Source organism: Dama dama, chromosome 15 (genome assembly GCF_033118175.1).
Source record: "Dama dama isolate Ldn47 chromosome 15, ASM3311817v1, whole genome shotgun sequence".
NCBI lineage: Eukaryota > Metazoa > Chordata > Mammalia > Artiodactyla > Cervidae > Dama > Dama dama.
Genome location: NC_083695.1, coordinates 87,924,195 through 87,946,108, shown reverse-complemented (window position 1 = coordinate 87,946,108; position 21,914 = coordinate 87,924,195). Strand labels below are relative to the sequence as shown.

At 50.0% G+C, this 21,914-nt stretch overlaps 1 protein-coding gene across 10 annotated transcripts in view; it reads right to left on the bottom strand.

Annotated features, from left to right (window-relative positions):
* The window catches only part of DMBT1 (deleted in malignant brain tumors 1), a 68,315-nt gene that overhangs the window by 21,122 nt on the left and 25,279 nt on the right, over positions 1–21,914 (bottom strand). For 5 of the 10 annotated variants that reach the window (XM_061162822.1, XM_061162823.1, XM_061162831.1 and 2 more), the window contains 19 exons: positions 21,398–21,721; positions 20,597–20,626; positions 19,014–19,043; positions 18,388–18,414; positions 16,990–17,313; positions 16,548–16,574; positions 12,154–12,186; positions 9,947–9,976; positions 9,323–9,349; positions 7,903–8,226; positions 7,465–7,491; positions 6,835–6,867; positions 4,635–4,664; positions 4,008–4,034; positions 2,593–2,916; positions 2,155–2,181; positions 1,525–1,557; positions 786–812; positions 161–193 (listed from right to left, as the gene is read on the bottom strand). In XM_061162822.1, coding sequence (XP_061018805.1) covers positions 161–193; positions 786–812; positions 1,525–1,557; positions 2,155–2,181; positions 2,593–2,916; positions 4,008–4,034; positions 4,635–4,664; positions 6,835–6,867; positions 7,465–7,491; positions 7,903–8,226; positions 9,323–9,349; positions 9,947–9,976; positions 12,154–12,186; positions 16,548–16,574; positions 16,990–17,313; positions 18,388–18,414; positions 19,014–19,043; positions 20,597–20,626; positions 21,398–21,721 — 1,737 coding nt within the window. The remainder of the gene's footprint in view (positions 1–160; positions 194–785; positions 813–1,524; positions 1,558–2,154; positions 2,182–2,592; positions 2,917–4,007; positions 4,035–4,634; positions 4,665–6,834; positions 6,868–7,464; positions 7,492–7,902; positions 8,227–9,322; positions 9,350–9,946; positions 9,977–12,153; positions 12,187–16,547; positions 16,575–16,989; positions 17,314–18,387; positions 18,415–19,013; positions 19,044–20,596; positions 20,627–21,397; positions 21,722–21,914) is intronic. The other 5 variants (XM_061162827.1, XM_061162832.1, XM_061162826.1 and 2 more) reach the window with 4 other exon arrangements.

Below are 21,914 nucleotides of genomic sequence, written 5' to 3'. Positions count from 1 at the left end.
GGAGTTAGGACATCAGCTGTGGGGACACCACATGGCAGAAGTCAGGAGAGGTGACCTCACTGGAGAGTGAGCACCCTGACTGCAGCCCGGAGACCAGAAGCCAAGCCTGGGGAGAGGAAACCCAAAGCTTGCGAGTCAGTTGGAAAAATGTGTTACTTACTCTGAGTGGTTGTAGTTGTTGGGGGCCACCAGTCTAGAAAGAAAAGGAAGTGATTTTAGGATGTTGCTGAATAATTTTAAAGTCCATGGTCATCACTTTGGTGGAGAAAATAAACCCTTGTCCTAACAAGGAAGTCTCAGAACCTTGACTATTCCCACCTACAGTGTAACTGGCCACATGGGCTAAGTAGAGAGAAGTTCCCAGCTTGTTCAGCAGCAGATATTAACACTGTGGCCTAAGGATCCTTTTGGGAATTGCTTTCAACCTGAAGGAATTGCTTAATGGATAGACATTTGTGAGGCTGTTCTAGGCCATGGTTCTAAAGTGGTTGGCGTGACAGTTCTGCTTGGCATGGCTAGGACACTTATTTTCATAGAAATGATCAGAGGACCCAATCCTCTCTCACTCACTCAAAACAAGCAGCAGGATGTGGCAGGGGACCAGAGGTCTCTCCAGGGAGAGCTGAGTGACAGCCGTGGTCCTGGGGACTTGGCTGGTCACTGAACAGACTCGAGTCCTCAGAGAGACATAACTCCCCAGGTAGAGTCTGCTCTTCTCCTTCTGGAAACCTGAGAGGGTGGAATCCCAGAGACAAACCTGGCTGGGTGGGCCTGCTGGAACTCACCTGGAGTGGAGAAGTTGATTCCTGGTCCTGCAAGAAAGAGGAAACATGATCAGCTTCAGCATCCATGATGGGCTGCAATGAACCCATTAGTTTCCTGAGAGAGATGCTGAGTTCCCGGCCTCTTCATGGCCAGGGAAGGGAGGCCTAAGAGTTGCACCAGGGAGCTGAATAGGAAACATTAATCTCACACATCATTCTTCACAAACAACAGCAAATATTGGGGCGATTTCACTCTTACAAACTTGATGTCCCCTCCTCGGTGTGAGGGACTGACCTTGCCATTGGATGAAGACTACCATCATTGATAGAATGTATCATGGGGATGGGGCAGCTTAAAGCTGCAGCTGCTGTAGGCAGCCCCGTGGTGAGGAGGGAAGGATGGTGATGCGGAGGAAAGATCTGGAAGCAGGGTGGGGTTGTGAGCTATGGTTCAGTGGCAACCCAGAGGCAGGCTGTTGGGAGGAGCTGGACCTAAACAGGTGGTCAGCATTATCTGGAGACTGACTATTTGTAGGAATCTCATCCTGATCAGACTAGTAATGGACAAAGAAGAGCAGGAGAGAGGCCCAACCCTCCTGGGGTTGGGACATCAGCCGCGGGGACATCATGTGGCAGGACAGTCAGGAGAGCTGAACTCATTGGAGAGTGAGCACTTTGACTACAGCCCGGAGACCAGCAGCCAAGCCTGGGGAGAGGACACCCAAGGCCTGTGGGTCAGGGGGAAATATGTGTTACTTACTCTGAGTGGTTGTGCTTGGTAGGGGCCACCAACCTAGAACGAAAAACAAGTGATTTTAGGATACTGCTGAAAAATTTTAAAGTCCATGGTCATCACTTTGGTGGAGAAAGGAAATACTTGTCCTAATAAGGATGTCTCGGAACCTTGACTATGCCCACCTACAGTCTTACTGGCCACGTGGACTAAGTACATGGAAGTTCCCACCTGATTCAGGAGTAGATACTATCACTGTGGGAAAAGATCATTTGGGAAATTGCTTTCAACCTGAAGAAATTTTTTAATGGATAGATACTTGAGAGTCTGCTCCTTGGTCATGGTTCTAAAGTGGTCACAGTTCTGCATGGCATGACTCAGACACTTATTTTCATAGAAATGATCAGAGGATCTAATCCTGTTTCCCCTCATAGCAGCTCTGAGCAGACACTGGCAGCAGGAGGTGGCAGGAGACCAGACGCCCCTCCAGGGACAGCTGAGTGACAGCCCTGGTCCTGGGGATTCCACTGGTCACTGGAGAGCCTCCAGAGTCCTCTGAGGGAAATGACTCCCTAGGATGAGGGTGTTCTTCTTCTAGAAACCTGAGAAGTGGAATCCCAGAGAGGAGTCTCACTGCATGGGGCTGCCAGAACTCACCTGGAGTTGAGGAGGTGATCTGTGCAGCTGCAACAAAGAGGAAGCATGATCAGCCTCAGCACCCAGGCTCAACGCAAGACACCCATCAGGCCCCTGAGAGAACTGCTGAGCGCCCGTCCCTCCATGGCCTGAAAAGGGCGGCCCGGGTTTTGTCCAGGAGAACTGAATATGAAACATCAAGCTCAGACATCAGTCTCCACAACTGAAAAAAGTCTGAGCGGAATTTGCTCTTGCAACCTGAAAACACCCCCCTGCTCCAGGGGTCCAATACAGAAGGGGCTGCAGTGGATCCAGGAAATCCAGGACTAACACCTATCAATGATGGACTCAGTGAAACCAGCCAACTTCCATGGAAGCTCAGTGGGATTGAGCCCAGTGCAAAGAAGAGCGCTTGTTGGGAGAAATTCACTCACAAAAATGCAGGTCATAGAAACCCACCCGAGCAGATGACGCTGGCGTCCTCGCTGTGTTGGCAGTTGTGTGTGTTCCAGGGGCTGTGGGAGCAGCTCCACAGGTAAGTCTCGTGCCCTGAGCAGCCCACGTCGTCCAGGACAATGGACCCTGAGCCCTGCCCGAACCGGGCATTTCCTGGGGCTGAAACGGCCCAGCCACAGCCCAGCTGCCTGCAGACCACGCTGGCGTCGTTGGTGTCCCAGCCGTCGTCACACACGGAGCCCCAGGAGCCTCGGTACAGGACCTCCACCCGGCCCTGACACCTGTCACCTCCGTTCACCAGCCTCAGGGCCAAGCCCGATTCGGTTCCTGGAAGGAGACAGGAAAAGGCACCCTCCTGTTTCTCCTGAAGGAAGAGGCACTGGGGACTGAGATTCAGAGTCTTCCAGGGAAAGGCTGCTGAGGGCTAGGTATTGATGTCCATCAGGCTTGACTGAGCGTGTTCAACACTGTGTATCTCCAGTGTCTGTGTGATAGAAACCTCGACTGTGGACTGCGGACAGGCTCTGCAGGTTCTCTGATAGCATCCCCAAGTTCAGCAATTCAGGGACTGAATCCGATCTCAGGGTGCAGGTGGGAAGAGGGCAAGCCCACAGCCTACGTCCGCAAATTACATGACAGACCTCTGGGATAGAATGAGCCTCTGCAGCAGGAGACCTTGACACAGCTTCCCAGTTCCCACCATAGATCCAGGTTCAGCCATTCAGCCCTACGTGGGAACCCACTCCATCAGCCCAAGTTTATTCTGAAGACTTTTCCATTCAATATATATTCAGGTACTTTCACACACAAAGCTTATCTTGAAACTCTTTTTTTTTTTTTTGTAAGCTTAAATCCTGAAATAACCTTGGAATTGGTGACTATCATTGGAGGACTTGGAGATGACTGGGGAGAAGGCCCCTATTACCAGCAGGCTGTTCACAATCCCTCCAGGAGTTTATGCTCAACATCGAGAACCAAAGACTCTCCCCTCTGTGGCAGGAGACTTGTGGCTGACAAGTGTCCCTGCCAGGAAGCAACTTAATGGTAAAGCTCATAAACAAAACCAAACAGAGGTCAGAAAAGTGCGTGGGGACAAAGAACATTGGGACTTCTGGATCCAGCGCTCCCTGAAGGTTGCCCTATATAGCTCAGTATCCTCGATATGTAAGCCGTGGCACCAGCCCCAATTAAGAGAGTGTGAGTGGCCATCCTAATACTTGCAAATAAAAGTGTTCTGAGTAACACAGGCCAGAACTCATAAGTAAAGCCTATCCATAACTCTGGCAAGTGAAGGCAACCGTCCAGAGTAGATGAGCTGGTGAGCTCAGAACCTGGACCCAAGAGGCAAGCACTGCACCCATGTCTGTGGACTGGAGTGTTGCATGCCGGTAGTTTAGCAGGATCTGAATGATGCTCACCATAGTCAGTTGTCGGATGCCACCAATCTGCAGGGGAAACAAGGCAGGATTACAAAGAAGGTCAGTAGAATCAAGGTTGGCCTGCTGACCTGTAACTGGGATCAGGACAGTGGGGTCTGAGAAGCTCAAGGGTCTGGGGGAGACAGAGGCCTTTTCTGAGAGTTTGCTGTGAGCCCAGATCATGTCATCAAAAGGGACACACTCATCTGAGGAGGTGGCACAGCCCACAGAGCCATCACCATGCCCTGCTGACTGGGTACTTCTTGGTAATAGCATCGCCTAGACTCCGTCCGGGGCGGAGGACAGGAAAACGCTCTGTCCTCTCCATACACATAGCTCTTGGTCCAGAGAATATGTTCAAGCAGAAATGACCCCAGGACAGACCACCCCATCACCCAAAGCTCTGGGGAGACACTGTGCAGCCAGGAAGTCCTGAAATCACTGAACCAGCCCAGAGGATGCCTGTGTTATGGCTCATCTGGAACCGTCTACATGCTCTAGAGTGACCAGGGCAGGTCCTGAGAGGAACAGCATCCCCACAGTCCCCTCCTGGGGCTACTGGTTGGGGGCCCTGGGGGTTGCTCAAGGGGAGGGGACATCCCAGAGTCAAGAGGCAGCAGGACTCACCTGGCACAACCGTGGTCTGGGTCTGGGCAGCTGGGGGAGAGAGAAGGCAGGTCAGACAAGGTGCACAGAAGGTGCTCCACGGGGGCAAAGTGGGGGATGCTGAGATGCAGAGCAGCTGAGGTGTCAGTCCGTGCACCCGTTCTGCCGTGGAGGGCGGGACCTCTGCCATCCTCAACCCTCCAAAGAGGCTCTTCCTGAGAGGTCCCGGCAGACCAGCACCCCTTATTTCCAAAGTCAAGGTGATTGACTCTGTGTCTTGATGACACAGTGGATACAGAATCAATAGCCAGGCTCCCAGTTTTTATGGATCCACTGAGGCAGTGAGACAGGGCTCCAGCTCTAGGTCAAGTCCCATGTGTGATCAGTCAGGCTCGACCTTAGGTGATGACAAGGTGGGGTCTGGCAGGTCACACAGGGCCACTGCCCTGCTCACAGCAGTCCTGGTGCCCAGATCGTGCTTCCCAGTTCCTTGGAGGGGCCACAGTCCAGGACTCAGGAGGCAGAACCGGGGCCACCGGCAGCCCCAGCCCATGACCTCTGCTCAGAGACCTCCTGGCAGACCTGCTCTCTTTTGCCTTGGTTTGCATGTGGCATGTGGCATGAAGCAGAAGGTCACTTTCAGTTTGTGTTTCTGTTCTAATTGTCTATCTACATTCCCAAAGGCGAGAAAAAAGCTATTATACTAAATAAGCAAAGCACTAGAGGATTTCAAGGAAAAGGGAAACGTAGAGAATGCTTCTCAAGGGGATCAAAAAGTAAGCAAGAAACCACACGCAGAGAAGCATCCCCAGCTTATGTGTGATCCACCCGAGCAGATGACGCTGGCGTCCTCGCTGTGTTGGCAGTTGTGTGTGTTCCAGGGGCTGTGGGAGCAGCTCCACAGATAGGTCTCGTGCCCTGAGCAGCCCACGTCGTCCAGGACAATGGGCTCTGAGCCCTGCCCGAACAGGGCACTTCCTGGGGCTGAAATGGCCCAGCCACATTCCAGCTGCCTGCAGACCATGTTGGCATCGTTGGTGTCCCAGCTGTCGTCACACACAGTGCCCCAGGAGCCTCCGTAGAGGACCTCCACCTGGCCCTGACACCTGTCACCTCCGTTCACCAGCCTCAGGGCCAAACCTGATTCGGTTCCTGGAAGGAGACAGGAAAGGTCACCCTCCTGTTTCTCTTGAAGGAAAAGGTGCTTCGGACCTAGATTCAGATTTCTTCCAGCGAAAGACTGCTGAGGTCTAGGTATTGATGTCCATAAGGACTTGACTGAGCGTGTTCATCACTATCTCCAGTGTCTGTGTGATAGAAACCTTGACTGTGGACTGTAGACTAGCTCTGTAGGTTCTCTGATGGCATCCCCAAATTCAGCAATTCAGGTGCTGAATCCGATCTCAGGGTGTAGGTGGGAAGACGGGAAGCCCACAGCCTACATCCCAGACCTCTGGGATAGAATGAGGCTCTGTAGCAAGAGACCACTGACACAGCTTCCCAGGCCCACTAGGTGCTAAGTTCAGCCTGTCACCCCTACGTGGGAACCCACTCCTTCAGCCCAAGGTTATTCTGGAGACTTATCCATTCATACGTATTCAGGTCACTTTCACACACAAAGCTTATCTTGTATCTTTTTTTTTTAAGCTTGAATCTTGAAATAACCTTGGAATTGGTGACTATCATTGGAGCACTTGGAGACGACTGGGGAGAAGTCACCTATTACGAGCAGGCTGTTCACAATGCCTCCAGGAGTTTCTGCTCAACATCGAGAACCAAAGACTCTCCCCTCTGTGGCAGAAGACTTGTGGCTGACAAGTGCCCCTGGCAGGAAGCAACCTGACAGTGAAGCTCATAAACAAAACCAAGCAGAGGTCAGAAAAGTGCGTGGGGATAAAGAACATTGGGACTTCTGGATCCAGCGCTCTCTGAAGGTTGCCCTATAGAGCTCAGTATCCTCGATATGTAAGCCGTGGCAGCAGCCCAAATTAAGAGAGTGTGAGTGGCCATCCTAGTACTTGGAGACAAAAGCATTCTGAGTGACATATGGCACAACTCATAGGTAAAGCTTATCCATAACTCTGGCAAGTGAAGGCAACCGTCCAGATTATTTGAGGTGGTGAGCTCAGAACCTGGACCCAAGAGGAAGAACTGCACCCATGTCTGTGAATTGGAATGAATCCCCAGGCCTGTGGGTCAGGTGGAAAAATGGGTTACTTACTCCGAGTGGTTGTACTTGTTGCGGACCACCAATCTAGAAAGAAAACCAAGTGATTTTAGGATGCTGCTGAAAATTTTTAAATTCCATGGTCATCGTTTTGGTGGAGAAAGGAAATACTTGTCCTAATAAGGATGTCTCGGAACCTTGACTATGCCCACCTACAGTGTTACTGGCCAAATGGACTAAGAACATGGAAGTTCCCACCTGATTCAGGAGTAGATATTATCACTGTGGGAAAAGATCATTTGGGAAATTGCATTCAACCTGAAGAAATTTTTTAATGGATAGATACTTGAGAGTCTGCTCCTTGGTCATGGTTCTAAAGTGGTCACAGTTCTGCATGGCATGACTCAGACACTTATTTTCATAGAAATGATCAGAGGATCTAATCCTGTTTCCCCTCATAGCAGCTCTGAGCAGACACTGGCAGCAGGAGGTGGCAGGAGACCAGACGCCCCTCCAGGGACAGCTGAGTGACAGCCCTGGTCCTGGGGATTCCACTGGTCACTGGAGAGCCTCCAGAGTCCTCTGAGGGAAATGACTCCCTAGGATGAGGGTGTTCTTCTTCTAGAAACCTGAGAAGTGGAATCCCAGAGAGGAGTCTCACTGCATGGGGCTGCCAGAACTCACCTGGAGTTGAGGAGGTGATCTGTGCAGCTGCAACAAAGAGGAAGCATGATCAGCCTCAGCACCCAGGCTCAACGCAAGACACCCATCAGGTCCCTGAGAGAACTGCTGAGCGCCCGTCCCTCCATGGCCTGAAAAGGGCGGCCCGGGTTTTGTCCAGGAGAACTGAATATGAAACATCAAGCTCAGACATCAGTCTCCACAACTGAAAAACATCTGAGCGGAATTTGCTCTTACAATCTGAAAACACCCCCCTGTTCCAGGGGTCCAATACAGAAGGGGCTGCAGTGGATCCATGAAATCCAGGACTGACATCTATCAATGATGGAGTCAGTAAAACCACCCAACTTCCATGGAAGCTCAGTGGGATTGAGCCCAGTGCAAAGAAGAGCTCTTGTTGGGAGAAAATCACTCACAAAAATGCAGTTCATAGAAACCAACCTGAGCAGATGACGCTGGCGTCCTCGCTGTGTTGGCAGTTGTGTGTGTTCCAGGGGTTGTGGGAGCAGCTCCACAGGTAAGTCTCGTACCCTGAGCAGCCCACTTCGTCCAGGACAATGGACCCTGAGCCCTGCCCGAACCGGGCATTTCCTGGGGCTGAAACGGCCCAGCCACATTCCAGCTGCCTGCAGACCACGCTGGCGTCGGTGATGTCCCAGTTGTCGTCACACACGGTGCCCCAGGAGCCTCGGTACAGGACCTCCACCCGGCCCTGACACCTGTCACCTCCGTTCACCAGCCTCAGGGCCAAGCCCGATTCGGTTCCTTGAAGGAGACAGGAAAAGGCACCCTACTGTTTCTCCTGAAGGAAGAGGCACTGGGGACTGAGATTCAGAGTCTTCCAGGGAAAGGCTGCTGAGGGCTAGGTATTGATGTCCATCAGGCTTGACTGAGCGTGTTCAACACTGTGTATCTCCAGTGTCTGTGTGATAGAAACCTCGACTGTGGACTGCGGACAGGCTCTGCAGGTTCTCTGATAGCATCCCCAAGTTCAGCAATTCAGGGACTGAATCCGATCTCAGGGTGCAGGTGGGAAGAGGGCAAGCCCACAGCCTACGTCCGCAAATTACATCCCAGACCTCTGGGATAGAATGAGCCTCTGCAGCCCGAGACCACTGACACAGCTTCCCAGTTCCCACCATGGAGCCAGGTTCAGCCATTCAGCCCTACGTGGGAACCCACTCCATCAGCCCAAGGTTATTCTGAAGACTTTTCCATTCAATACATATTCAGGTACTTTCACACACAAAGCTTATCTTGAAACCTTTTTTTTTTGTTTTTTTTTTTGTAAGCTTGAATCCTGAAATAACCTGGGAATTGGTGACTATCATTGGAGGACTTGGAGATGACTGGGGAGAAGGCTTCTATTACCAGCAGGCTGTTCACAATCCCTCCAGGACATTATGCTCAACATCGAGAACCAAAGACTCTCCCCTCTGTGGCAGGAGACTTGTGGCTGACAAGTGCCCCTGGCAGGAAGCAACCTGACAGTGAAGCTCATAAACAAAACCAAATAGAGGTCAGAAAAGTGCGTGGGGACAAAGAACATTGGGACTTCTGGATCCAGCGCTCCCTGAAGGTTGCCCTATAGCTCAGTATCCTCGATATGTAAGCCGTGGCACCACCCAAATGAAGAGATTGTGAGTGGCCATTCTAATACTTGCAAACAAAAGCATTCTGAGTAACATATGGCACAACTCGTAGGTAAAGCCTATCCATAACTCTGGCAAGTGAAGGCAACCGTCCAGAGTAGATGAGCTGGTGAGCTCAGAACCTGGACCCAAGAGGCAAGCACTGCACCCATGTCTGTGGACTGGAGTGTTGCATGCCGGTAGTTTAGCAGGATCTGAATGATGCTCACCATAGTCAGTTGTCGGATGCCACCAATCTGCAGGGGAAACAAGGCAGGATTACAAAGAAGGTTGGTAGAATCAAGGTTGGCCTGCTGACCTGTAACTGGGATCAGGACAGTGGGGTCTGAGAAGCTCCATGTTCTGGGGGAGACAGAGGCCTTTTCTGAGAGTTTGCTGTGAGCCCAGATCATGTCATCAAAGGGACACACTCATCTGAGGAGGTGGCACAGCCCACAGAGCCATCACCATGCCCTGCTGACTGGGTACTTCTTGGTAATATCATTGCCTAGACTCCACTGGGGCTGAGGACAGGAAAAAGCTCTGTCCTCTTCATACACACAACTTTTGGTCCAGAGAATATGTTCAAACTGAAATGACCCCAGGACAGACTCCCTGTTACCCAAAGCTCTGGGGAGACACTGTGCAGCCAGGAAGTCCTGAAATCACTGAACCAGCCCAGAGGATGCCTGTGTTATGGCTCATCTGGAACCGTCTACATGCTCTAGAGTGACCAGGGCAGGTCCTGAGAGGGGCAGCATCCCCACAGTCCCCTCCTGGGGCTACTGGTTGGGGGCCCTGGGGGTTGCTCAAGGGGAGGGGACATCCCAGAGTCAAGAGGCAGCAGGACTCACCTGGCACAACCGTGGTCTGGGTCTGGGTAGCTGGGGGAGAGAGAAAGCAGGTCAGACAAGGTGCACAGAAGGGGCTCCATGGGGGCAAAGTGGGGGATGCTGAGATGCAGAGCAGCTGAGGTGTCAGACCATGCACCCGCTCTGCCGTGGAGGGCGGGACCTCTGCCATCCTCCACCCTCCACAGAGGCTTTTGCTGAGAGGTCCCGGCAGACCAGCACCCCTTATTTCCAAAGTCAAGGTGATTGACTCTGTGTCTTGATGACACAGTGGATACAGAATCAATAGCCAGGCTCCCAGTTTTTATGGATCCACTGAGGCAGTGAGACAAGGCTTCAGCTCTAGGTCAAGTCCCATGTGTGATCAGTCAGGCTAGACCTTAGGTGATGACAAGGCGGGGTATGGCAGGTCACACAGGGCCACTGCCCTGCTCACAGCACTCCTGGTGCCCAGATCGTGCTTCCCAGTTCCTTGGAGGGGCCACAGTCCAGGACTCAGGAGGCAGAACCGGGGTCACCGGCAGCCCCAGCCCATGACCTCTGCTCAGAGACCTCCTGGCAGACCTGCTCTCTTTTGCCTTGGTTTGCATGTGGCATGGAGCAGAAGGCATAATGTCACTTTCAGTTTGTGTTTCTGTTCTAATTGTCTATCTGCATTCCCAAAGGCGAGAAAAAAGCTATTATACTAAATAAGCAAAGCAGTAGAGGATTTCAAGGAAAAGAGAAACGTAGAGAATGCTTCTCAAGGGGATCAGAAAGTAAGCAAGAAATCAAATGCAGAGAAGCATCCCCAGCTTGTTTGAGACCCACCCGAGCAGATGACGCTGGCGTCCTCGCTGTGTTGGCAGTTGTGTGTGTTCCAGGGGCTGTGGGAGCAGCTCCACAGATAGGTCTCGTGCCCTGAGCAGCCCACGTCGTCCAGGACAATGGGCCCTGAGCCCTGCCCGAACCTGGCACTTCCTGGGGCTGAAATGGCCCAGCCACATTCCAGCTGCCTGCAGACCACGTTGGCATCGTTGGTGTCCCAGCTGTCGTCACACACGGTGCCCCAGGAGCCTCCGTAGAGGACCTCCACCCGGCCCTGACACCTGTCACCTCCGTTCACCAGCCTCAGGGCCAAACCTGATTCGGTTCCCGGAAGGAGACAGGAAAGGTCACCCTCCTGTTTCTCTTGAAGGAAAAGGTGCTTCGGACCTAGATTCAGATTTCTTCCAGCGAAAGACTGCTGAGGTCTAGGTATTGATGTCCATAAGGACTTGACTAGGCGTGTTCATCACTCTTTATCTCCAGTGTCTGTGTGATAGAAACCTTGACTGTGGACTGTGGACTAGCTCTGTAGGTTCTCTGATGGCATCCCCAAATTCAGCAATTCAGGTGCTGAATCCTGTCTCAGGATGCAGGTGGGAAGAGGGGAAGCCCACAGCCTACATCCCAGACCTCTGGGATAGAATGAGCCTCTGCAGCAGGAGACCACTGACACCGCTTCCCAGTTTCCACTAGGTGCTGAGTTCGGCCTGTCACCACTACATGGGAACCCACTCCTTCAGCCCAAGGTTATTCTGGAGACTTATCCATTCATACGTATTCAGGTCACTTTCACACACAAAGCTTATCTTGTATCTTTTTTTTTTTTAAGCTTGAATCTTGAAATAACCTTGGAATTGGTGACTATCATTGGAGGACTTGGAGAGGACTGGGGAGAAGTCACCTATTACCAGCAGGCTGTTCACAATCCCTCCAGGAGTTTCTGCTCAACATCAAGAACCAAAGACTCTCCCCTCTGTGGCAGGAGACTTGTGGCTGACAAGTGCCCCTGGCAGGAAGCAACCTGACAGTGAAGCTCATAAACAAAACCAAGCAGAGGTCAGAAAAGTGCGTGGGGATAAAGAACATTGGGACTTCTGGTTCCAGTGCTCTCTGAAGGTTGCCCTATATAGCTCAGCATCCTCGATATGTAAGCCGTGGCACCAGCCCCAATTAAGAGAGTGTGAGTGGCCATCCTAGTAGTTGGAGACAAAAGCATTCTGAGTGACATATGGCACAACTCATAGGTAAAGCTTATCCATAACTCTGGCAAGTGAAGGCAACCGTCCAGAGTATTTGAGGTGGTGAGCTCAGAACCTGGACCCAAGAGGAAGAACTGCACCCATGTCTGTGAATTGGAATGAATCCCCAGGTCTGTGGGTCAGGTGGAAAAATGTGTTACTTACTCTGAGTGGTTGTACTTGTTGCGGGCCACCAATCTAGAAAGAAAACCAAGTGATTTTAGGATGCTGCTGAAAAATTTTAAATTCCATGGTCATCATTTTGGTGGAGAAAGGAAATCCTTGTCCTAATAAGGATGTCTCGGAACCTTGACTATGCCCACCTACAGTGTTACTGGCCACTTGGACTAAGTACATGGAAGTTCCCACCTGATTCAGGAGTAGATATTATCACTGTAGGAAAAGATCATTTGGGAAATTGCTTTCAACCTGAAGAAATTTTTTAATGGATAGATACTTGCGAGTCTGCTTCTTGATCATGGTTCTAAAGTGGTCACAGTTCTGCATGGCATGACTCGGACACTTATTTTCATAGAAATGATCAGAGGATCTAATCCTGTTTCCCCTCATAGCAGCTCTGAGCAGACACTGGCAGCAGGAGGTGGCAGGGGAGCAGAGGTCCCTCCAGGGACAGCTGAGTGACAGCCCTGGTCCTGGGGATTCCACTGGTCACTGAACAGCTGTTGGGGTCCTTTAATGGACCAGAACCTGGTGGTCCGGAGCCGAGGATAGGAAAGCGAAAGAAGGAAAGAGGCTAATATTCCCTGGGTTACGCAGCCAGCCTTCGAGCTCCAGGGAATCAGCCAGAAATAGAGAGAGAGAGAGAAGGAAGGACATGGGGACCCAAGTCTCTGGTGGAACAAGGGTGCTTTATTGAATTTTGAGTGAGTATATATACCGTTTTACAAGGTAGCTTCTTCAGATAAAGATCAAAAGACCAGAAATTACAAGTTACCAAGGAAACAAGGAGCAATAGAAGCCACAAGGCCAAAAGGCAATCCATATCAAAAGAGGGTGATAGATAATCCCTTTTAGCATTTGGAAAAGCTAATGAAGGAAATCCTATGCAAGCATCCTATCTCTATGACCTCAGTCCTGGGAGTGGCTTGCCTGCTCCTCTTGCTCCTGACAGGAACTGATAAGGAACAGAGGGCTCAAGAGAGATAGGAAACAGCACATAGGAATCCTACTGTTAAACATTCCCTGACAATTCCCCCTATTTTATTATATTTGTAAAAAAAGGTCCTGACCATTTGAATTTATTTAGTTTTAACAATTTTTGCAGAAAGGCAATGGTAAACAACAAATATAGTTGCCAAGACAATCGCCAGAGTTACAGTTCCAGACCCGAAGCTGTGGGTGATGCTTTGAAACCATCTTTGTGGGTCTAACCCAGATAATTGATCAGCTAGTTGTTCAGATAAAATTTCAAAAAAAAAAAAAAAAAATTCCATATTGGTGGATGAGGGCAGACTTTTAGAGAAGGTTTCAAAGATTTCTTTTTGCAATAATTGTACATTCAGAGAGGCATTATCATGTATATTTTGTAAATGAAATTTGATTTGCTCCCAGTTATAGGCACTATGATTGAATTGAAAAGGAGTAACACAAAATTGAGTAGAATTTCAATCACATTTTGGTACCACTTGTTTTTGTACATCTATTAATTGATCTCCAACCCATTTGATGGCTGTTTTTAGTTCCTGTATGTCATTTTGAATATCCTCATCTATCTGAGCCTGAGTGGCCCACATAGTATGAGCATCTTTAGTCCAATCTTGGATAAAATTATGTGTTAGAATTGAGGTTTGTAAAGCAACGCCAATGACGGCAGCAGTGGTGCAAATAGCTATTAATCCCCAAACGCCAAGAATCAGCCATCCAATGAATCATTCAGATCATCAGAGTAATTTAGTAAGTAACTGGGAAGCAAGCCAGGCCATGGGACCTTCTTCCCAGGGCTGTTGGCGATTTACTGGTAACCGCAAATTATGTCGAGATTGAAGAATCAAAAGGGATTCATTTCTTAAGGAAATAGAAGAGTTAAGACAGGTATACAATTTGCAATTTACACAAGTTACAGAACGTAAAGTCTTATTGAATTGTAAGTTTCCTATGGCTAAAACAAAAGGAAGGGGAATACAAGCTTGTATGAAATATGATTGTGTTTTTGATCTGTACTGCTGAATCTGCCTCTCCATACATCATTAGAGGAGTTAATAGAAATATAGGGTAAAAGAAGTAATTGAGCAATTTTGTCCCCCCTTTTGAATTGCCATAAAATCTTAGATGACATCACAATTTGAATTTCTCCTTTATAATCTGAATCGATTACTCCAGGGTGAACAGTAATTCCTTTAGTAATCAAACTGGATCAGCCAAGTAAAAGACCGAAGGTTGTGGGGGCAGACTTTTGGAGGTTTTTTATTAGCTTTCTTAGGGCAATCCCTTTTTAAATTGTTCTTATCCCCGCGTATAAAACATCCCTCATTTCCCTTTTTAAAGCAAGCAGCCATTGTTTCAGCTGGCATTTGCAGTCTTTGAGTTTCTGTTCCTAGATTGCGACAAGCCTTCAAATAATCAATAATAGTCCCTGTCTCACGAACTGGGGCTATAGCCTTTTGACATTCCTGATTTGCATTTTCATAAGCAAGTAACTTCTCTAATTGCCTTTTAGCTTTTTCTCCGATTACAGTACGGGAAATAGCAGTTTCTAATCTCGCTAAAAAATCAGCATAAGTTTCATTAGGTCCTTGTAATATTTTAGCGTAGCTACCTGTAGGTTCCCCTTGAGGAGTAATTCTATCCCAAGCTTCAAGGGCCACTGTTTTTAATTGTTCATGCAACAAAGGAGGGCACTGTATTTGAGCTTCTATAGCATCAAATTGTCTATGGCAGTTAACATTTCAAAAGTAATTTGATTTTGGGGAGCACCAGCTCGAGTGTTTTTGTTAGCATGATCTCTGGCTATATCTTAAAACCACATTGTCCATTGAAGATATTCTCCTGGTTTAAGGAGAGCTTTTATTAAAGTTCGCCAATCATAGGGAATAAAGGTTCCAATAGAAGACACCATAGCATTTAGAATTTCTCTAGTAAAAGGCGAATGTGGGCCATACATATTTACAGACTTTTTCATTAGTTGCATGTGAAAAAAGTTAATACCTTCATATTGAGGTATTATTTGCCCTTGAGCATTAACATTTCTTAAAACTGGGAAGGCAGAAAAACCATTGGCTTCAGAGACTTGTAATTGCAAAGCCAGGAATCAGAGAGCCTCTGTCACGAAGGAGAGTGAGTAGGTAACAATTTTTTGCAAATATGAGTTTGTACTAAGGACTTATCATTATCCAGAAAAGTATTGCCAGTTTTGGTGTCAAAAAGTGTCTCAGAAGAGTCGTCAGAATCATTAGGTTCTAGCAAAGGAGAGACTTTTGGATTCGCACGTGTTGGCAGAGGAGAAGCGTTTGGAGCAGCCGGGGCAGGCCTTGTAGGAAAATTCAGAAATATTTAATGAATGTTGTTCTAATTGGGTCTTTTGTAAAGTTTCATCATCTAATTCATATTCATGGAATAAGTGTTCTGTCTGTTGTCGAAGATCAGGAGGGCTAGAATTGCCTTGAAATGGCATTCTCTTTGACCTAGTGCCAAATTTCTAAATCAAAACTGCCTTCATCAGGGAACCAGGGATTATGTTCAACTATTGTTTGAAGGCAAGCCTCTACTCGTTGGTGCGAAACTGAAAGTCCCTGAACTTTAAATAAATGATGAAGTAAAGTAGAAAAGTGAGGGGGCTCTCCAGCCATTTGACCCCTGGCCTTGTATTTACCGGCCTCAATAGGCCCTGAGTCACTCCGTCCAAAGTGCCGCTTATACCAGGCCCCTGTTCTGGGCACCACTTGTTGGGGTCCTTTAACGGACCAGAATCTGGTGGTCCAGAGTTGACGATAAGAAAGTGAAAGAAGGAAAGAGGCTAATATTCCCTGGGTTACGCAGCCAGCCTTCACGCTCCAGGGAATCAGCCAGAAATAGAGAGAGAGAGAGAGAGAGAGAAGGAAGGACATGGGGACCCAAGTCTCTGGTGGAACAAGGGTGCTTTATTGAATTTTGAGTGAGTATATATACTGTATTACAAGGTAGCTTCTTCAGATAAAGATCAAAAGACCAGAAATTACAAGTTACCAAGGAAACAAGGAGCAATAGAAGCCACAAGGCCAAAAGGCAATCCATATCAAAAGAGGGTCTTAGATAATCACTTTTAGCATATGGAAAAGCTAATGAAGGAAATCCTATGCAAGCATCCTATCTCTATGACCTCAGTCCTGGGAGTGGCTTGCCTGCTCCTCTTGCTCCTGACAGGAACTGATAAGGAATGGAGGGCTCAAGAGAGATAGGTAACAGCACACAGGAGTCTTACTGTTAAACATTCCCTGACAGACAGCCTCCAGAGTCCTCAGAGGGAAACGACTACCCAGGTAGCTGCTGTTCTTCTCCTTCTGGAAAACTGAAGGGCGGAATCCCAGAGAGGGGTGTGGCTGGGCGGGACTGCAGGGACTCACCTGGAGAAGAGGAGGTGATCTGTGCAGCTGCAAGAAAGAGGAAGCATGGTTAGCCTGAGCACCCAGGTTGGAATGCAAGAAACCCATCAGGTGCGTGAGAGAGAGACGCTGAGTGCCCAGGCCCTCCATCGCCTGAAAAAAACTGCCTGGGTATTGTCCAGGAGAAATGAATATGAAACATCAAGCTCAGACATCAGTCTCCACAACTGAAAAAAGTCTGAGCGGAATTTGCTCTTACTATCTGAAAACAACCCCCTGCTCCAGGGGTCCAATACAGAAGGGGCTGCAGTGGATCCATGAAATCCAGGACTGACATCTATCAATGATGGAGTCAGTAAAACCACACAACTTCCATGGAAGCTCAGTGGGATTGAGCCCAGTGCAAAGAAGAGCTCTTGTTGGGAGAAAATCACTCACAAAAATGCAGGTCATAGAAACCCACCCGAGCAGATGACGCTGGCGTCCTCGCTGTGTTGGCAGTTGTGTGTGTTCCAGGGGTTGTGGGAGCAGCTCCACAGGTAAGTCTCGTACCCTGAGCAGCCCACTTCGTCCAGGACAATGGGCCCTGAGCCCTGCCCGAACCGGGCATTTCCTGGGGCTGAAACGGCCCAGCCACAGCCCAGCTGCCTGCAGACCACGCTGGCGTCGGTGATGTCCCAGCTGTCGTCACACACGGTGCCCCAGGAGCCTCGGTACAGGACCTCCACCCGGCCCTGACACCTGTCACCTCCGTTCACCAGCCTCAGGGCCAAACCTGACTCGGTTCCTGGAAGGAGACAGGAAAAGGCACCCTCTTGTTTCTCCTGAAGGAAGAGGCACTGGGGACTGAGATTCAGAGTCTTCCAGGGAAAGGCTGCTGAGGGCTAGGTAGTGATGTCCATCAGGCTTGACTGAGCGTGTTCATCACTGTATATCTCCAATGGCTGTGTGATAGAAACCTTGACTGTGGACTGTGGACAGGCTCTGCAGGTTCTCTGATATCGTCCCCAAGTTCAGCAATTCAGGAACTGAATCCTGTCTCAGGAAGCAAGTGGGAAGAGGGAAAGCCCACAGCCTACTTCAGCAAATTACATCCCAGACCTCTGGGATAGAATGAGCCTCTGCAGCGGGAGACCACTGACATAGCTTCCCAGTTCCCACCATGGAGCCAGGTTCAGCCATTCAGCCCTATGTGGGAGCCCACTCCATCAGCCCAAGGTTATTCTGAAGACTTTTCCATTCAATATGTATTCAGATACTTTCATAAAAAACATGTAGCTTGATTTTTTTTTTTTTAAGCTTGAATCCTGAAATAACCTAGGAATTGGTGACTATCATTGAAGGACTTGGAGATGACTGGGGAGGAGGCCCCTATTACCAGCAGGCTGTTCACAAGCACGCCAGGACTTTGGCTCAACATCAAGAATCAAAGACTCTTTCCTCCTGTGCAGGAGACTTGTGGCTGACAAGTGCCCCTGGCAGGAAGCAACCTGACAGTGAAGCTCATAAACAAAACCAAGTAGAGGTCAGAAAAGTGCGTGGGGACAAAGAACATTGGGACTTCTGGATCCAGCGCTCCCTGAAGGTTGCCCTATAGCTCAGTATCTGTAAGCCGTGGCACCAGCCCCAATTAAGAGAGTGTGAGTGGCCATCCTAATTCTTGCAAACAAAAGCATTCTGAGTAACATATGGCACAACTCATAGGTAAAGCATATCCATAACTCTGGCAAGTGAAGGCAACCGTCCAGAGTAGATGAGCTGGTGAGCTCAGAACCTGGACCCAAGAGGCAAGCACTGCACCCATGTCTGTGGACTGGAGTGTTGCATGCTGGTAGTTTAGCAGGCTCTGAGTGATGCTCACCATAGTCAGTTGTCGGATGCCACCAATCTGCAGGGGAAACAAGGCAGGATTACAAAGAAGGTCGGTAGAATCAAGGTTGGCCTGCTGACCTGTAACTGGGATCAGGACAGTGGGGTCTGAGAAGCTCCATGGTCTGGGGGAGACAGAGGCCTTTTCTGAGAGTTTGCTATGAGCCCAGATCATGTCATCAAAGGGACACACTCATCTGAGGAGGTGGCACAGCCCACAGAGCCATCACCATGCCCTGCTGACTGGGTACTTCTTGGTAATAGCATCGCCTAGACTCCATCTGTGGCTGAGGACAGGAAAAAGCTCTGTCCTCTCCATACACACAACTCTTGGTCCAGAGAATATGTTCAAGCAGAAATGACCTCAAGACAGACCACCCTGTTACCCAAAGCTCTGGGGAAACACTGTGTAGTCAGGAAGTCCTGAAATCACACTGCCAGTCCAGAGGATGCCAGTGTTACGGCTCATCTGGAACTGTCTTTGTGGTCCAGAGTGACCACAGCAGGTGCTGAGAGGTGGAAAACCTCCTCAGTGGCCTCCTGGGGCTGCTGGATGGAGGCCCTGGGGGTGACTGCGGAGGAGGGGACATCCCAGAGTCAAGAGGCAGCAGGGCTCACCTGTCACAGCCATGGTCTGGGTCTGGGTAGCTGGGGGAGAGAGAACGCTGGTCAGACACAGTGCACAGAAGGGGCTTCACGTGGGCCAAGGGGGGCGATGCTAAGCTGCAGAGCAGCTGAGGTGTCAGTCCAGGCACCTGCTCTGCCGTGGAGGAATGGGGGGGCCTCTGCCATTCTCAACCCTCCAGAGAGGCTCCTCCTGAGATGTTCCAGCATCTCTTATTTCCAATATCAAGGTAACTGACTCTATGTCTTGGTGACAGAGTGGACCCGAAGCCAATCATCAGCCTCACAGTTTTTATGGATCCAGTGAGGCAGTGAGACAGGGCTCCAGCTCCAGGTCAAGTCCCGAGTGTGATCTGTCAGCCTCGGCCTTAGGGGATGATGACAAGGCAGATCACACAGGGCCCAGTGCCTTGCTCACACAGACCTGGTGCCCAGACCGTGCTTCCTACTTCCTTAGAGGGGCCTCGGTCCAACATTCAGGAGGAAGAACCTGAGTCTGCCAGTCTCTCCAGGACTTGTCAGCTGAAGGTCTAGAACAAAAGAGGCTCTTTCTTCCTGTTGGGATGTAGACTTGGGGCTGACCCCTGCCCCCATCACAGGAAGTAAAGTTAGAGTGAAGCCCAGACATGTAAAAATCAGAGGTATAAAAAGTGGTTAAGACAGGTAGTCCTGGAACCTCTGGATCCAGCTGTACCTGAAGATAGAACTATGACTAAATGTCTTAGACATGAACGTTACTAGGTCCTAGTCCAGCTTGAGTGTCAGTTGAAATCCTACTACGTGGAAACTGAAACAGCCTAACTAATACATTCTCTAATGGATAGGTGAAGGCCATCCTCAGTTCTGATGAGCAGAGGGAATTCCCAACATTGAATGAGGTGGTGAACACAGAGCTTTAAGCCAAGATTTAGACATTGAACACTGAGAGTTCGGCAGCATCCCAGTGATGCTCACCATAATTAGTTGTCCTATACCACCAATCTGGAGGGGAAACAAAGCAGGATTACAATGAAGGTCGGTAGAATCAAGGTTGGTTTAGTTCGTATGACCAGGATCAGGACACTGGGATCTGAGGGACTCTATGGTCTGGGGAGAACAAGCCTTTTCTGAGAGTTTTCTGTGAGCCCAGATCATGTCATCAAAGGTATACACTCATCTAATGAGGTGGCATAGCCCACAGAGCCATCAGCATGCCCTGCTGACTGGGTACTGCTTGGTAATAGCATCGCCTAGAGTCTATCTGGGGTGGAGGACAGGAAAAAGCTCTGTCCTCTCCAAACACATAACTCTTGGTTGACAGAATCCATTCAAGCAGAAATGACCCCAGGACAGACCACCCTGTCACCCAAAGCTCTGGGGAGACACTGTGCAGCCAGGAAGTCCAGAAATCACTGAGCCAGTCCAGAGGACACCTGTGTTATGGCTCATCTGGAACCATTTACATGCCCTAGAGTGACCAGGGCAGGTACTGAGAGGTAGAAATCCTCCTCAGTCCCCTCCTGGGGCTACTGGTTGGGGGCCCTGGGGGTTACTCAAGGGGAGGGGACATACTGGAGTCAAGAGGCAGCAGGACTCACCTGGCACAACCGTGGACTGGGTCTGGGCAGCTGGGGGAGAGAGAAGGCAGGTCAGACAAGGTGCACAGAAGGGGCTCCACGGGGGTAAAGGGGGGATGCTAATTTGCAGAGCAGCTGAGGTGTCAGTCCGTGCACCTGCTCTGCCGTGGAGCGCAGGATTTCTGTCATCCTCAACCCTCCAAAGTGGCTCCTGCTGAGAGGTCCCGGCAGACCAGCACCCCTTATTTCCAAAGTCAAGGTGATTGACTCCGTGTTGATGACACAGTGGATCCAGAAACAATCGCCAGGCTCCCAGCTTTTATGGATCCACTGAGGCAGTGAGACAGGGCTCCCGCTCTAGGTCAAGCCCCGTGTTTGATTGGTCAGGCTTGACCTTAGGGGGTGACAAGGCGGTGCCCGGCAGGTCACACAGGGCCCACCGCCCTGCTCACAACAGTCCTGGTGCCCAGACCGTGCTTCCCAGTTCCTTGGAGGGGCCTCGGTCCAGGACTCAGGAGGCAGAACCGGGGCCACCGGCAGCCCCAGCCATGACCTCTGCTCAGAGACCTCCTGGCAGACCTGCCCTCTTTTGCCTCTGGTTTGCATGTGGCATGGAGCAACATGTCACTCTCCATTTGTTTTTCATTTGTTGTAATTCTCCATCTACATACCCAAGGTCCAGACAAAAGCTAATGTACTAAATAAGCAAAGCACTAGAGGATTTCAAGGGAAAGGGAATTGTAGAGAATGCTTCTCAGGGGATTCATAATGTAAGCAAGAAGCCACACCCACAGAAGCCCAGCCAGTCTATTTGAGACCCACCCGAGCAGATGACGCTGGCGTCCTCGCTGTGTCCGCAGTTGTGTGTGTTCCAGGGGCTGTGGGAGCAGCTCCACAGGTACGTCTCGTGCCCTGAGCAGCCCACGTCGTCCAGGACAATGGGCCCTGAGCCCTGCCCGAACCGGGCACTTCCTGGGGCTGAAACGGCCCAGCCACAGCCCAGCTGCCTGCAGACCACGCTGGCGTCGTTGGTGTCCCAGCCGTCGTCACACACGGTGCCCCAGGAGCCTCGGTACAGGACCTCCACCCGGCCCTGACACCTGTCACCTCCGTTCACCAGCCTCAGGGCCAAGCCCGATTCGGTTCCTGGAAGGAGACAGGAAAAGTCACTCTCTTTGTCTCCTGAAGGAAGGAGTCCTGATGTCTGGGTGAGTTTTGGAAATCTTCCAAGGGAAGAGACTGAGTCTAGGTCTTGTTCCTTATCCAGAGCACTTGACTGAAGTCTGGCCACCGTCGCTGACCCACCAGCGACGGTGTCAGAGAACTGCGGCTGTGTGCT